Source organism: Castanea sativa, chromosome 10, assembly GCF_040712315.1.
Source record: "Castanea sativa cultivar Marrone di Chiusa Pesio chromosome 10, ASM4071231v1".
Lineage (NCBI taxonomy): Eukaryota > Viridiplantae > Streptophyta > Magnoliopsida > Fagales > Fagaceae > Castanea > Castanea sativa.
The window spans coordinates 4,893,010-4,907,307 of NC_134022.1; the positions used below are offsets into that span (position 1 = coordinate 4,893,010).

Below are 14,298 nucleotides of genomic sequence, written 5' to 3' on the forward strand. Positions count from 1 at the left end.
ATGATTGGGAAGTCGGTAATATACATTATTTAACACAAACAATTAGATTGTCATATTCAAATGTCTTTTCAAGTTACTATTCAAATCTATCCCAACCTAACCTGGAAAGCATGGGTGCGCCGATTGGGTCGATGCACCTGAGTTCGATATGCTTGACGCGTTGTTCGGCCATGGATGCGGCTACACGTGCGTCCTTGATCATTTTTTTTTTCATCTTCCGATTTGGCCCCATCGGTCCAAAATTGGCCCTGAATTGATCCTATATGGGCTGAAATAAGTGTTTCTTTTTATTTAAAAAAAAACTTAAATTTTTTTTTTTCAAAACATACAATTTTGACATCCTAGTTTAAAGAAAAAACCCTAAACTCATCTCAAACCCTAAATTTTGTCACTTTATTATCTACTATTACTCTTAAATTAGCATATGCTTACCATTATATGAAAAAATATGCTTAGCAATATATAGAAAACAAAAATAAAAATATATGTAATAGTTTATTAATAAACGTATTTTGTCACACCTGTACCTTATTTTTTCGAATATTGCCGAGTTACCGCACCACACCCACACCCTATTTTTCGACATTGTCTAGTTCACCCACTTGATGCATCGGGCAACACAAGCTAAAGTTTGTTATGCTATGAAAAATACACATTCTTATATTCATAGCAACATTGCTGGTTCATTATTTTTTTTGAAGCATGTAAATCTTTGGACCCACAACTTGCAAATAGACGTGGCAAAATGGGCAAGTCGGGTCGGGTTTGGGTCGGGTCAATCGGGTTTGCTGGTCAATTGAGTCGCGGGTCAAAACAAGTAGTCATATTTAAATGGGTCAATTGGGTCACGGGTCCAGTTGATCTGTATTTTTCAAACAAGTTTTTTTTTTTTTAAATAGATGCAATCTGTCAATTGTTTATGAGTTCCTTAACCGTGATTAAATTCTCAATGGTGATACTGTTACCACTTACCAATTACCACTAAACACTTGATACCCAAATTTGGTGCAACTTTTGTTCCAGCTTTCTAGAAGTTAATCTTGATATAATCTTCGATCTGTTTAAAGTAGGAGGAGAAAATGAAGGTGGCAAGTAAAGAATGATAAGCTATAATGGAGTACATAACATATTAAGTAAAGAATAATAAGTAATTATTTTATAAGAATTATACCTCAATCTCAATCTACTCAACATTGGTAGATGTGGCAAAATGGGCGGGTAGGGTTGGGTCAATCGGGTTGCGAATCAATCGGGTCGGGCAAGAAAATTCTGACCCGTTTTGCCATGTCTATCTGCAAACGTGTGAGCTTTTTCTAGTTCTGTATATGGTTTAAATACCAAATTACCGTTTTCTAAAAAAGAATATATTGACCAACTAGCAAGTCTCCATGCTGCTACAGAAAAAAGCTAATGAAGAAATATAACATAATTATAATTATGTCTGAAGGATTTTATTCACGGGGTTGAGATTTTACATTGTACGTGCTTGGGCCATGGGGGAAACCAAACTTATTATATTTTGAATTCACTAAGAATATATAATGAAAGGGAAAAAATTGCATTTGAAGGCATGGAGGTATTTTTGTAGGGAGAAATTTTACATACATTGATGATGTTGTGAAGGTTGCATGGTTGCATTGGATATAGTTGAAAAAAGTAGTAGGAGTGAAGTAAAAAAGAAAGGTTTAGAAGCACTTTTGAGAGTTTTATTATGGGAAAACTTCATTAGTGAATGTTGAAGAGCTTGTGAGTATTTTGAAGAGGTTGTTGAAGAGGAAAGAAAAGGGAAATGTACATGAATTGCCTAAGAATAGGGACGTGAGATTTACTCATGCTAATATAATATTGGTGAAGAAGAGCCTAGTATGGATTTGGAGACGAGGTTGAAGTAATTTGTGGAGTGATATGTTGGTTGGATCCAAAAAAGCTTAGATACGGTTCTTTAGATACTAATAAATTTGGTTTATTAATGAAATTCAAATATAGCGTTGTATTGATGACACTTTTTGTGCTATATTGGTTAATGCAACTATGTTTTTTGAATTTAATTGAGGAATCTAAAGTATAGTGCCTAGGAATTCATAAAAATGTCATTTATTTTAATTTATTTTATTTTTTGTTGTTGTTGTAAATTGATAGTTGAGCTATAAGGCCCTTAGCTTATTTTATTATTTTTAGGTTTTCTTCACGTGTGGTATGTTCATTTGGATTGAATTTTTATTGGATATTTTTAATAACAATTTTGATTGGATTTGATGTTAGAGTTTGTTGGATTCATAAAGAGTTAAAAAGATATGTTTTCTTTATCATCATGACAACATGCTATTTGGAAGCAAATTACCCTTCTTGGGAAGTGAAAATTGATGCTCTTTTATCCTTACAACCAAAAATTTATGAATGTTTCTCTCATCTTTTTGCTTGTCATGTTGATATATACATAATACCATGACTATGTTATGTTGTTTCCAATAGTTAGATAGTTGTTTGATGACTAGCCATCTGGTTGATAGAGGTCAGTTTCATTGAAGTCATATACCATTTGACTTATTTTCTCCATATTTGTGAATCCTAAGTTCCTTACCTAACAAAAGAATTTAGAGAAAAAAAAAACGTAGGTGTTGTTACATTTTACATGCCACTTCATGCATAAAAAATTTCTAACTTGATAATTGGCCTTGATCAACCTTCAAAGAAGATTGTAGGTTTAAGTACTAATGCTTGAATTGGCATGTAATATTACTGCTCATGATGTCACCAGCCATCTTGATTAGTTATTTTGTGATTTTTTGCAACCTTTTAGTGATTCAATATTATTGAATAGTTTCTTGTTGGCCAAACTTTCAACCAAATGGCTATAAGTTATCCTTAGACTTAAAGGATATGGTCGGTTGTGAATTATAATATTAGTCATTTTTTCTTAATCGCATAGGAGTGCTCAACATGCATACTAGTAAGTTGTTGAATATATGAAATAGTTAGGAATTCTTCACATCTATCTGAACATATTGAATTGATGTTAGGCTTTGGGCTACATTTCAGGAGATAGTTTTAATAACATTCATGTGATCTTTCACAGATTAAAAGTTGTAACCTGAGAGACAGTTGATGTTTTTTCACATATCGAAACAAGCTTAACCAAATGAAAGTAGTTGCAAGATGTCTCTGCTAAGCTTAACCAAAAGCAAGTAGTTGCAAGATGTCTCTGCTAACTTAAGCCGACATTGAATGTTAATTTATGCTTATATATATAATTTTCATTCACGAAGTGTTAGTTTGAGCTCATTCAGAAATATCTAAATTGCTAAAGACAACCTTATACTAAACAATCTTGCTTGGGCATAAAATTTGAAGTAAGCAAGATATGTTGCTAGTAATGAGTAATGACATGGATGTTCCAGTAAAAGGTTTGTGATAAATCATTCCAAGCTGCAGTTAGTTTGGTTCCTTTAGTCGTGAGATATAAACTCCAAAATTGTTATATGAATCATAGCCCAATATTTTTTTAAATTAAATTTCAGGATTGCTATATATAAATGTGTCTATATTCCATTAGAGTTATTTCCCAAACAAAATCTCACAACATTTTTCACAAGTTTAAGGGTAAAAGTCCACCTTATTTCAAAATAAATAAGATTACACCTGGACCATATCTTTGTGTAAGTGCACAATTGCACCTGGCCCCAAGAACAATTACGGGCTCAGGCCCAATGAGCCTTAAACAATATGAATTTGTAGAGTGTGGGCTTGAAACCCAGGTTAGAAGTGTGTGAGGATTAAATGACAAGCCAAAGATTGCAAATACTCAAAAACAACGGGGAATATTGTAAATCAACCTCCTCAGACGAAGCCAAGAGTTGTTCTTCTATTATCTCTTTCTCTTTCTTCTTTTCCTTTTAGATTACAAAGTAGTCCCCCCATTTTCAGTTCTAGGTTGCTCCTTAAATACTCTTCTTTTTGATACTTTGTACACGTGTTGCCCCAACTCCCCCTTAGCCTAGATATTTCTTTTCTCAGTGCCTTTGAATAGTAACCAGAAGTTTCCCTTCCACTGTTCAGGTGTCACTTCCCCATTAATGCGGCCAGGGTTGTAAGTGCAGGGTCTTTAATGTGGAGGTGGCAGCCTTTATCTTTGGTATTTCTCTAACATCGGTGCTTCCAGGACATTCAAGGGTTCACCCCTTTTAACCATTGGTCTTGACCGTGTCCTTCCCTAACCTTTACCATGAAGTCCCGGGTTCTCCGGTGTCCATCCGAGGGGAAGTTCACCCTCGGCTGGATCCTCGGATCCTCGGCATATGGGCCGACCCATAGTACTAACAAGTTCTAAACCCATGAGAAGGTTGGCCTTCCTTAGCATGGCCCAAAGGCCCATATACCCATCAGGGTCTTTTTACTCCCCACACTTTGTTTCTCATCCCTCATATTAAAGGTAAGCTACCAAAAAATAATTTGTGCTATTCAACAATCTAATTGTTAGACCTTTATGAATGGTATTATGGTGCACAATATATATTGCATAACCCCCTCTCTATATTGTAACTTATGTCTCTTTTGAAGAGTGAATATACATTACTGATAAGCACTCATATAACCATACTCAGATTTGCATCCCTTCTATGAGAACATTTACATTCCTCCTGCATGTTTTCCATTTTATGTTGTGCCGCAAACATTGAAAAATATTTTACACAGCATTTTTATGTACATAGTCAAATACTGTAACATGAAAATAATTTCTTGCAAATATTTTACATGTTTACCTCTACAAATATTTATGTCGAAATAAATAGAGCGTTAGTTGTAAGTCAGAGTGCATCATTTTTGTATTTTTGAAATTTTATCACACAATTTAACCCTCCATAACAAACTTGGAGAAATACAAGAGGTCATCTTTAACGATATCTTGCACCATAACGATATCTTGCAAACTTGTTGAACAAAACCTCAAACACCTTTGAGACACTTATTTCAATAAGTTTCAATAGCATAGTAAAAAGAAAATGAAAAACTCATCTCAAAACCGTTCTCTCTCTCTCTCTCACGTGTTTGTTCTTAGCTATTGTCTTCTTGTCTCTCTATGTGTTGTTGTGTTTCTCCTATACATGTGCTAGAATTTTTGGCCAGCCTTTAAAAGGCTTAAGAAAATGGGCCAAAAAATAAGTATGATAGCCCTCAGGGGACTAGGCCCAACAATCAAAATCACTACAAGAAAAAAACTATATTGCAACAAAGTCATTTCAACAAAAAAGAACTTTAATGGCAATAAGAACTAATTTACTCTGTGAAGCTTTTTTTTTTTTTTGTTGCAATAAGGACTAAAAGTATTAATTTATGACAACAATATTTTATTTGTTGCAATAACTTGTGATAATTTTGTCCCAATGGACTAATTATAACTTGTATTAATTTGTTGCAACTAATTTTTTTATTACAATAAAGTATTTTTAATAATAATAAAAATATTTTATTGCAACGAAAATTTTGTTGGAGCCATAGTCTTTATTGCCATAGACTTTATCGCAACAGTAGGCAATTAAATTTTCTCGTTACAATAAAGGCTTATTATAACAATTTGAAGTTTATTGCAACAAAAAATTTCGTTGCAATAAAGCTTTTTTGTTGTAGTGAATATCTTTTCTTTTAGAATCAATAAAAATGTCTTGAAATATTATAATTTGTTGCAGTGAATATCTTTTCTTTTATTACAACAATTAAAATCACTACAAAAAAAAAAAGGCTATATTGTAACAAAAAAGAACTTTAATGACAATAAGAACTAATTTATGAAGCTTTTTTTTTTTTTTTTGCAATAAGAACTAAAAGTATTAATTTATTGCAACTATATTTTATTTGTTGCAATAACTTGTAATAATTTTGTTCCAATAGACTAATTATAACTTGTATTAATTTGTTGCAACAAAATTTTTTATTACAATAAAGTATTTTTAATAATAATAAAAATATTTTATTGCAACTAAACTCTATTGCAATGAAAATTTTGTTGCAATAGTCTACTGTCATTCTCTTTATCACTGGGCAATGAAATTTTCTCGTTACAATAAAGGTTTATTATAGCAATTTGAAGTTTATTGCAACAAAAAATTTTGTTGCAATACAGCTTTTTTGTTGTAGTGAATATATTTTCTTTTGTAATCAATTAAAATGTCTTGAAATATTATAATTTCATTTAGATTTTAGAATTTGATTGAGATTTCAGAATTTAGACAATCTTGTATTGGGGATATAAATAAATTCTCTCTTTTTCAAAGCCCAAGACCATTTTATCCATAACTACATTAGACTATTGTTTTCTTTATATATATATATATATATATATATATATATATATATATATATATATATATATATATATATATAAAACTTTTTTTTAATTATAAATGATATAATGGAATTGTCTAATTAAGGCACGTTGACATATAATCCCTCTATTTTATATTTGGCATGACATAGCCCACACCTAGGAGTGGCAAATGGGCTGGTTGGGTCATAAATAAGTTGGGTGTGTAATTACCCATTTATCCATTTATGATCCATATATATATATAAATAAATTATCCATTACTAACCCAACCCATTTAATTAGTTACCCACCCATTTAATCCATTTAACCCAATGGGTGGAAGAAAAATTACAGAGACACACAGAGAGAGAGAGAGAGAGAGAGAGAGAGAGAGAGAGAGAGAGAGAGAGAGAGAGAGAGAGAGATCTGAGTTGGCCAAGACCGAGTTAGAAGAGAGACTAAGTTGGAGAGATCGAGTTAAGAGAGAGAGAGAGTGCTCTATGTTGTGGTGTCAGAAATTAATGGTTTGTTGTGTTGAAGAAAGTTTGTACAGTACAACACACAAAAAGGACACAAAGAGAAGAGAAGCGGAGAGAGTTACAAAGCGATAGAGAGAAGATCCTAACCGTTGGATTAGATCCCAATCTCTGATACTTGACACCATCCGTCCGATATAGCCTCTCTCTCTCTTTCTCTCTCTAGCTTAGCTCAAATTTTTTGGAGGTCAAGTGGAGAGAGAGAAGAAAAGCTTCACTGAAAACCAATCGCTCTCAAAATTCGAATTCTCTATCTCTCTAGCTCTCTCTCTCTGAGGTACTTTCTTGCATTCTTGTTCTACTTTTTCAATTTTAATTTAAGGGAAAATAAGGAAGTGAAATTTTTGTTTGGTTTCTCGAAAAATGGAGGAAAAGAAAATAAAGTGATGCTTTTCTGGGATCCTTTCTTTTTCTTTGCTTTTATTATCAGAAAAATGAAAAATCGGCTATTTTTAGGCTTAGTTGAGTGGTAAAGTTTCCGATTATGTTTTAACAAATTTATTAGGTTCAAAATTCCTATTTTTGTCGTTTTGTGCTACTTTCTTAGTAACCAAACAGGGAGATTTGGACTTTTTTGCTTGTCTGGTGACTTTTTAGCTTTTCTTAGTAATTTTGTAATCTGTTTAGCTTTTCTAGAAATTTAGAATTTTTGTTGTTTGTTTAAATTTTAGATGGGTTTTAGTGGGTATTAGTGAGTTTATCCATTAAGACCCATATAATTAAATAACCTAATGAGTCTTTACCCATTTAACCCAAATATTTCAAATGGGTTGGGTTAAGATTTATCCAAATAAGATGGGTAATGGGTGGTTCATGGATATGGATAAAAATTGTCATCCATACTTTTTTTTTTTTAGAAAGTTTCAACCTATAACGTCCGCTTTTGATAATAGCTCTTTATTATCAGACCAAGACACCAATCAGTTTTTAGTGTAGACGGAGATTGAAGTCTAGATCTCTTATACAACCATCAAAAACTTTACCAGTAGAGCTAACTGGAACCCACTTGTCATCCCTACTCACACCTCTATATAATTTGGTGGAAATTAATTATAAGTTCTTTTGTGTGCTTGACATTTCTCTTATTTTTGTAGCACCTCTTTTCTGAGTAAGTGAAATCATAACAAACAACAAGAACGTTTATATACATCATACATGTGTTTTAGAAGATGAGGTATTTAAAAAGACAAATTTTAGTTACAAAATTAGTTGTAGATTGAGGCTACAATCTTACTCAATTTTTTTTTAATTTGAGTGAATTTTGACAAATCCACCATTGGATTACATTTTCTTCTTATATCCTTTATACTTGCAAAATTTCTAAAAATTAAAGATCAATAGTTACGTCATCAATAAATTGTTTAAATTGCAAGTTTTTGTAATTTAAAATTATACATAAAATATAATCTTATAGATCATATAGTAAATAATATTTGATAGGCACAAAATTTGACATGTGTATTAAGAGGGTAAAGAACATGTAATCTATCGATTAGATTTTTGAAATATATAGTAATATTAATAATATTAAGTAAGGTTGCAATCTTAAATTACAATTTATTTTGTAGCTAAACTTTGTACAACTTAAAAGTTTCGAGTATTTTTTGGATCTATATGATCCTTCAATAGTATATACCAAGTCCACAATGTGAAACAAATAATTCTATGAGAAGACTTATCTAACATCCTCCACCTATATTATTCACAGCCAGATGCTGACAAAATTATTATGGCTGGCATTGTGTATAGGACAATATATATATTTTGCTGAATAGGACGATATTTTGTTTTAATTTTGTACATTCTAACCCTTGTATTTTTCCACATATATTAATTAGCCATGAAAAATTAAAATTTGCCACCCTTCAAACTTCAAGGGCTACAAGAAAATTTAGATGCATCCAGAGTGACAAGTTCACTTTGTGTGGCCCAAGCACAGTAACTATTAAGTCCAATAATTAAGGGCGCGTTCTTTAATTGACGGGCCTTCCATTTGGGCCCAATGTCGAGAAAAACGACATCCCTCTATTATGTTTCTATGACCAACATGTTCACAAATTGATTGGAGAGAGAGATATCTCAACTAAAAATTTTGTCCATTCAGATTAAATTTTACTAGTCTGAAAGTGTACAAACTACCAAATCATTTATACACTATTAGATTTAGAAAATAAAGTCTACCCCGCAAATTGGACAATCAGACTAACATGACAATGCATACTGCTATATGGCAAAAGAAAATCAGGGAAATAGGAAGAAATGGTAGACTAAACAAAAGCATTTTATAGCATCTTATAACCATGCTTTGCAAGCCTTATATAAGGAGCATACAATATGGCATACAAATGTTCAAAGGAACATAGACATACTCGTACGATAGACAAGAAAGAGTTTAGTAAAGCTTCGTCTAAATGACATAATTAGACCATGGTATATTGGTACACGAATTTAACCACACACCATGAGCCCGTAATGGAGAAACCTTGTTGAAAACAGAAAAGTTTCACAAAACATTGAGATGTTCCTCATTCTAGAAAATACTATAATTCTCATACAGATGGACACTATATGAGTACAATTTATAATCAATTTCAATATCCTCTCACCAAAATTTTAATGATTCCATTTTTGTTATCAAAAGATCTTTTTTGAAAACCCTTTTTTTCAGACAGGAATGATTGCGTGTGGTCTTCTCCCATGCCTTGTGAGAAAGAATCTTCCACTTGAAAATTGTCTCTTCATTGCAATAGGACTCATTACAAAATGCAACACCCGGTTTCGATGGCTAGACTTCCCAACTTCTCCTGCTAATTGTTTAGATGAGCTAGCCTCAGCGGAGCACTCTTCCACTTGAACATCTTCACCTTGATTCATGCACAAAATATCAGCAACAGAGACACGGCTTTGGCATGAAAGATCCATCGAAAACGATCTTCTAATATGTTGATATCCTCCATCTCTAATCTCAATTATAGTATCTCTCCCTTCTGAATTGCCCAAATCGCTAAAAGCACGAAATGGGGACTTTGGAACAATATCACCGCGCATACTTTCTTCTTCTGTAACTCCCCCTGCTATGTCTTGTGCAGGAGTTATATTTTCATTTGCCGGTTGGCTTATTGGCAAAGTTTCATTGGTTGAAGGCAATTCTATCACCGGTACAGGCAATGGAATCGGCGTAGCATTGAAAGACACTATATTAGCGCGACATAAAGGGCAATTCGCATGTGATTTGAGCCATGTGTCAATGCATGGGAGATGGAAAGCATGACTACACTTTGGCAGGAGCCTTAAGCTCTCATCTTCTTCAAATTCGCTGAGACAAACAGAGCAATCAGTGCCTTCGACCAACCCTTCTCCTTTCTTGTACTTGTATACTGTAATAGACTTTATAAGAGCCTCATCTAAGCCAGTAGTTGCAATATGCCATGGTTCATGGAGAGACGGGTTCTGATTCTCTTCCAACTCTTCATTGGATTCATGATCTTCTCTGCTTCTTGCTGAGTCCGGGTTGCCACAATACTTGGATATTATGGTGTAGTAACTTACAAGAAGGAAAGCACTTGCCAAAATGCCAATGATTGCAATAACAAGAGGGGAGAAATTTGGACTAGAATTGTCATCAGGGAATTCAAAGGGAGGTGGAGGTGGGAACATGAAGCTGCACCATTGGGGACAGTGAAAGCTACAAAAGCCTTGAGAACAGTCTTTGTTGTTCATATATGGTATCCAAGTTTTTGGATTTTCTAGAGTTCCCATGACTACTAGGAGTTTAACTTATTAACATTTTCTAAATCATGTTTCTCTTTTCTTCCTGCTAAGATGCAGAATATTCAAAGAACAAAATTGTACTCAAAACATGTAGAGAATGAAATTACTCGAAAGAATTGCAAAAGAGGTTCATACTACAAACTGAAATTACAAAAAAATTTCCAAAACTTACAAGAAATCTATAACAATTGTGTCTTGTAAATTGTAATTGTAAAATAAAAATAGAATAAAACAGGTATACTTACCTGAAGAGATTATTAAGAGGATGGTTCGTGGCAAGTTCTTCCTAGCAATGATTAGAACATATAAGCAAAATAGAAAACACTGCTGCTGGTTTGTAGATTAACAAGAAGTGAATGGGAAGGCAAGAATAACGAGTAAAAGGCAGAGAGGGCTCCTATAATGTAAATTTCTATGAAGAGACACAAGATGGGGTGGGACAGGTGCTTAGATGGAAAGTAATACAAGAACATAGGGAGCTGATAGGTGTTCTTTTCTTCTTTTTCTTTTTCTTTTTCTTGTTCATCTCTTTTTCTTTTATTTGGCCAATCTTTTCCGGAGATAATGGTTTGTTGACTAAGGTGGTGGTGTTGGTTGGGCAATTCATTAAAGTAATTAATGCTTTTTTCTTTTCTTTTTTTTAAATTTTATAAAGTAGTTTGCAGTTGAATTGAAGTGAGAGAACATCAATCTTTAAATGGTGAAAGCTTAAATAGAGTTGCGATTGTGATCCCCTAAGATTAGTGAACAAGATTTAGCCTAATTTTCTATCAAGGAATATGGTTATTAAAACAAGGAGTTGTGCTAGGACCACCAAAAAATACACAACTTTGTGCCAGAACTTGCGACGTGGCAAGTTGTGACTAGTGAAGTAGTGTCTTTGGGCCATGTGGGGACACACCTTCACCGATTACAACTCGCCACGTGGTGAACTGTGGTACAAAGTTGTGCCATTTTCGGTGGTCCTACCATTTTCCTAAAACAAGATGACATGTTAGGTGTAGCAATCTTTTATGGTTATAATTACTGTACCTTGTTAGGAAAATGAAGGAACTTGCACAATTACCTTCTCTTTATATCAACAAAGCTAAAACCATGTGATGTAAGGGATTTGAGCATTAGTATTCAGTAGAACCGTATTTTGCTAAGAACCTTATCTTGATTTTATTTTTATTTTTATACAAGACAGAAATTATACTCTAGCTTAATTTAAGTATATATGTATGTGAAACTCCCTCCTGAAAACTTAAATCCAGACTCTTACCCCCACACCTCACAAACACTTATATATATGTTCTTTTTTAATATATTAATTTTATAGTCACAACATATTTTATAATTAGAGGTTATTAATGGTTAATAATGAAATGATATTGATTGTAAATCTATACGACAATCAATAACAATTCAACAACTCATTTGTGGTGAAAAATGCTGTTTGTAGCATTTTTTTTTTTTTTTGTTAAGCCATTTACTTTTTCTTTTAAACATTGTTTATTAGCTTCTTGATAGATGTTTAGAATTAAAGAATTACAAAAGAATTGGAGGGAATATATGTTGGGATTGGGAACACTGACAGGTGACAAAGTTATTCAAGAAAATGAAATTCACCATTGTGTCATTTTAATGCATCGACTCCAAGTCCAACTATGTGGGGGCCTTTAGATTCCTCTTGATAGGAGCATATATTCTGGCTAGAACCAAAGGCCCACTTTTTCTCGCAATTAAAGGGAGTGAGACTAAAATTTTGTGAGTTTTAATTTAGACATTATACCGGCAATCAAACTCAAACTCATCACAAGGAACCTTAATCCCATTAAAAAAGTAAAAGACTTGCAAGCATAATGCCCAAACTTACACTAGTACCAGAATTTTGTTGACATTTTTTCCAGCCAGATTCTTTATTGGCACAGTGAAGCTCTAACAAAACTTTTATATGTAATCAGGCCCTGAATATCAGGCTAATTTGTCAATTAGGAATACTCTCTCTCTCTCCCTCCAACCAAGCACTCAAAACCTCTTTACATTTTTTTTACTTTTTTAGTGGTTTATTGATGTCTATGTAATTTACATTACCGACTTGCCATTTATGTTAGTTTTTGTGAAACCTCATGTTTGTAGTTCGAATCTCATCTTAATAAAAAAAAAATCAATTTCAAAAATAATTCCAACAAGGTCTTCACATGATGTTCAAACGCGGCTCCAATCTCCCAGACAATTTCGGTGTTACACAGGGAACAACAAAATGTGAATCAATTTTCTTTCTCTTCCTTTGATGAGCTTTGGTTGCTAACATTACCCAAACCCAAAAAGTATCTACAAACTGGAGGTCATATCAGCTTTGACCTCTCTAGACAACATCTTTTGACAGAGAATAAGATTCCAATCAACTAAAAGAAAGAATGCCACATAAAAATATAAATTGGTATCGAAATATAGAGGAGAGCATCATTAACACACGTATTTGACATGCTTTAGGGCATATTTCTGAGTTGAGAAGGAATATATGACCTTACTTTTTGTTTAAAATATGGATTTGCAATCAAAAGGAATCACCAAAGTGATTTGTGAAATAATTATGAAGGTCTACAAGAATTTCTGTAGCTAAGATGTAACATGCTTGTTTGTTTTGCCTTGGGGACTACCCCCACTTTTGCAATTATTTGCAGCAAGATTCATGGCTCTTCATGATATAACTTAATCTCCAAGATCACACTGCTCTATCTGAGTGATTAGATCACAAAGCTATGAGAGAACATGCAGGTTGTTCTTTTTTACATTTTGCCAAAAACAACAGAAAATAATAATAATAATAATAATAATAACAATAATAATAATAATAATAATAATAAAGGAACAATTTTAGCTGCTCAAATAACATCTGCCTTCAAATCATTGCACTTTACATTAACAAAAATCACAGTTTTCTAGTCAATCAATAATGTGATATTAAATTAACTTGGCACATCAGGCAAATTGAAAACTGAACATTAATGACAAAAATTCATCCAGAAAGGAAATAATATATAAATAAAATAGAATAGAACAAAATAATCAACTCAAGCACCATTATAATTAGGGAGCAATTGGCTACTCCATAAAAACGAAGTCATTTTTAAGAACATCTCATGATAAAATCCAACTTTTGAAGGAAAATGAATATGTAAACAGAATCGAGACCAAATCAATTTATATGCAATAGCCAATCAAAAGCAGAGAAACGTTATCATTTGAAGATTCAATTGCACTAACTTTTACAACCACTCAATTAATTACCTCTATAAAGATAGCACAATGTCCGTCCCTCTTTTATTTTTTTCTAGGTAAAGACTAAAGAGTTTAGCAACTAGTGAAAATACCAGGCAGGGTCACCCTACAACATTTTACAAGGACTTGCCACTTTCCATAATAGCATCATGTTCCCGACTCATCTCCCTTTGTATGAGCTAGTTTTTAGGTTAGCCTATCTGCACTCATTAAACAGCAGTATTCACACTTTGTCCAATATGAGTAGTAGTCACACTCTTTCTTTTTCTTTTTTTAATTAGTAATATTTCACTTGAAAACTTAACTTCCCCTCATTTCATTATAGAGATCTTCCAACCCTAGGCTTATAGGCTTCCAATTAATATTACGCAACAACAAAAATAACAAAACCTTAACTTCAAAATTTTGGAGTCTACTATAGAT

General features: G+C 32.9%; 1 protein-coding gene and 1 pseudogene across 2 annotated transcripts; one reads left to right on the top strand and one right to left on the bottom strand.

Annotated features, from left to right (window-relative positions):
- On the top strand, window positions 1-1,887 carry LOC142611902 (UDP-glucuronate 4-epimerase 3-like; annotated as a pseudogene).
- Window positions 1,888-9,301: 7,414 nt separating this feature from the next.
- Window positions 9,302-11,147, bottom strand: LOC142611655 (E3 ubiquitin-protein ligase Os04g0590900-like). Of its 2 annotated transcripts, none has more exons than XM_075783752.1 (2): window positions 10,854-11,147; window positions 9,302-10,651 (listed from the first exon to the last, which is right to left on the bottom strand). In XM_075783752.1, exon 2 carries the CDS (start codon window positions 10,594-10,596, stop codon window positions 9,502-9,504), a length of 1,095 nt encoding a protein of 364 aa, XP_075639867.1. In that variant the 5' UTR covers window positions 10,597-10,651; window positions 10,854-11,147; the 3' UTR covers window positions 9,302-9,501. The 2 variants fall into 2 exon arrangements, with proteins under 2 accessions (XP_075639867.1, XP_075639868.1); XM_075783753.1 differs by having other exon boundaries at window positions 9,302-10,654.
- Between the last annotated feature and the right edge of the window lie 3,151 nt (window positions 11,148-14,298).

What these genes read in the sequence shown, in the direction of transcription:
- LOC142611655 (XM_075783752.1), bottom strand. Translation starts at nt 10,596, where the DNA reads ATGGGAACTCTAGAAAATCCAAAAACTTGGATACCATATATGAACAAC.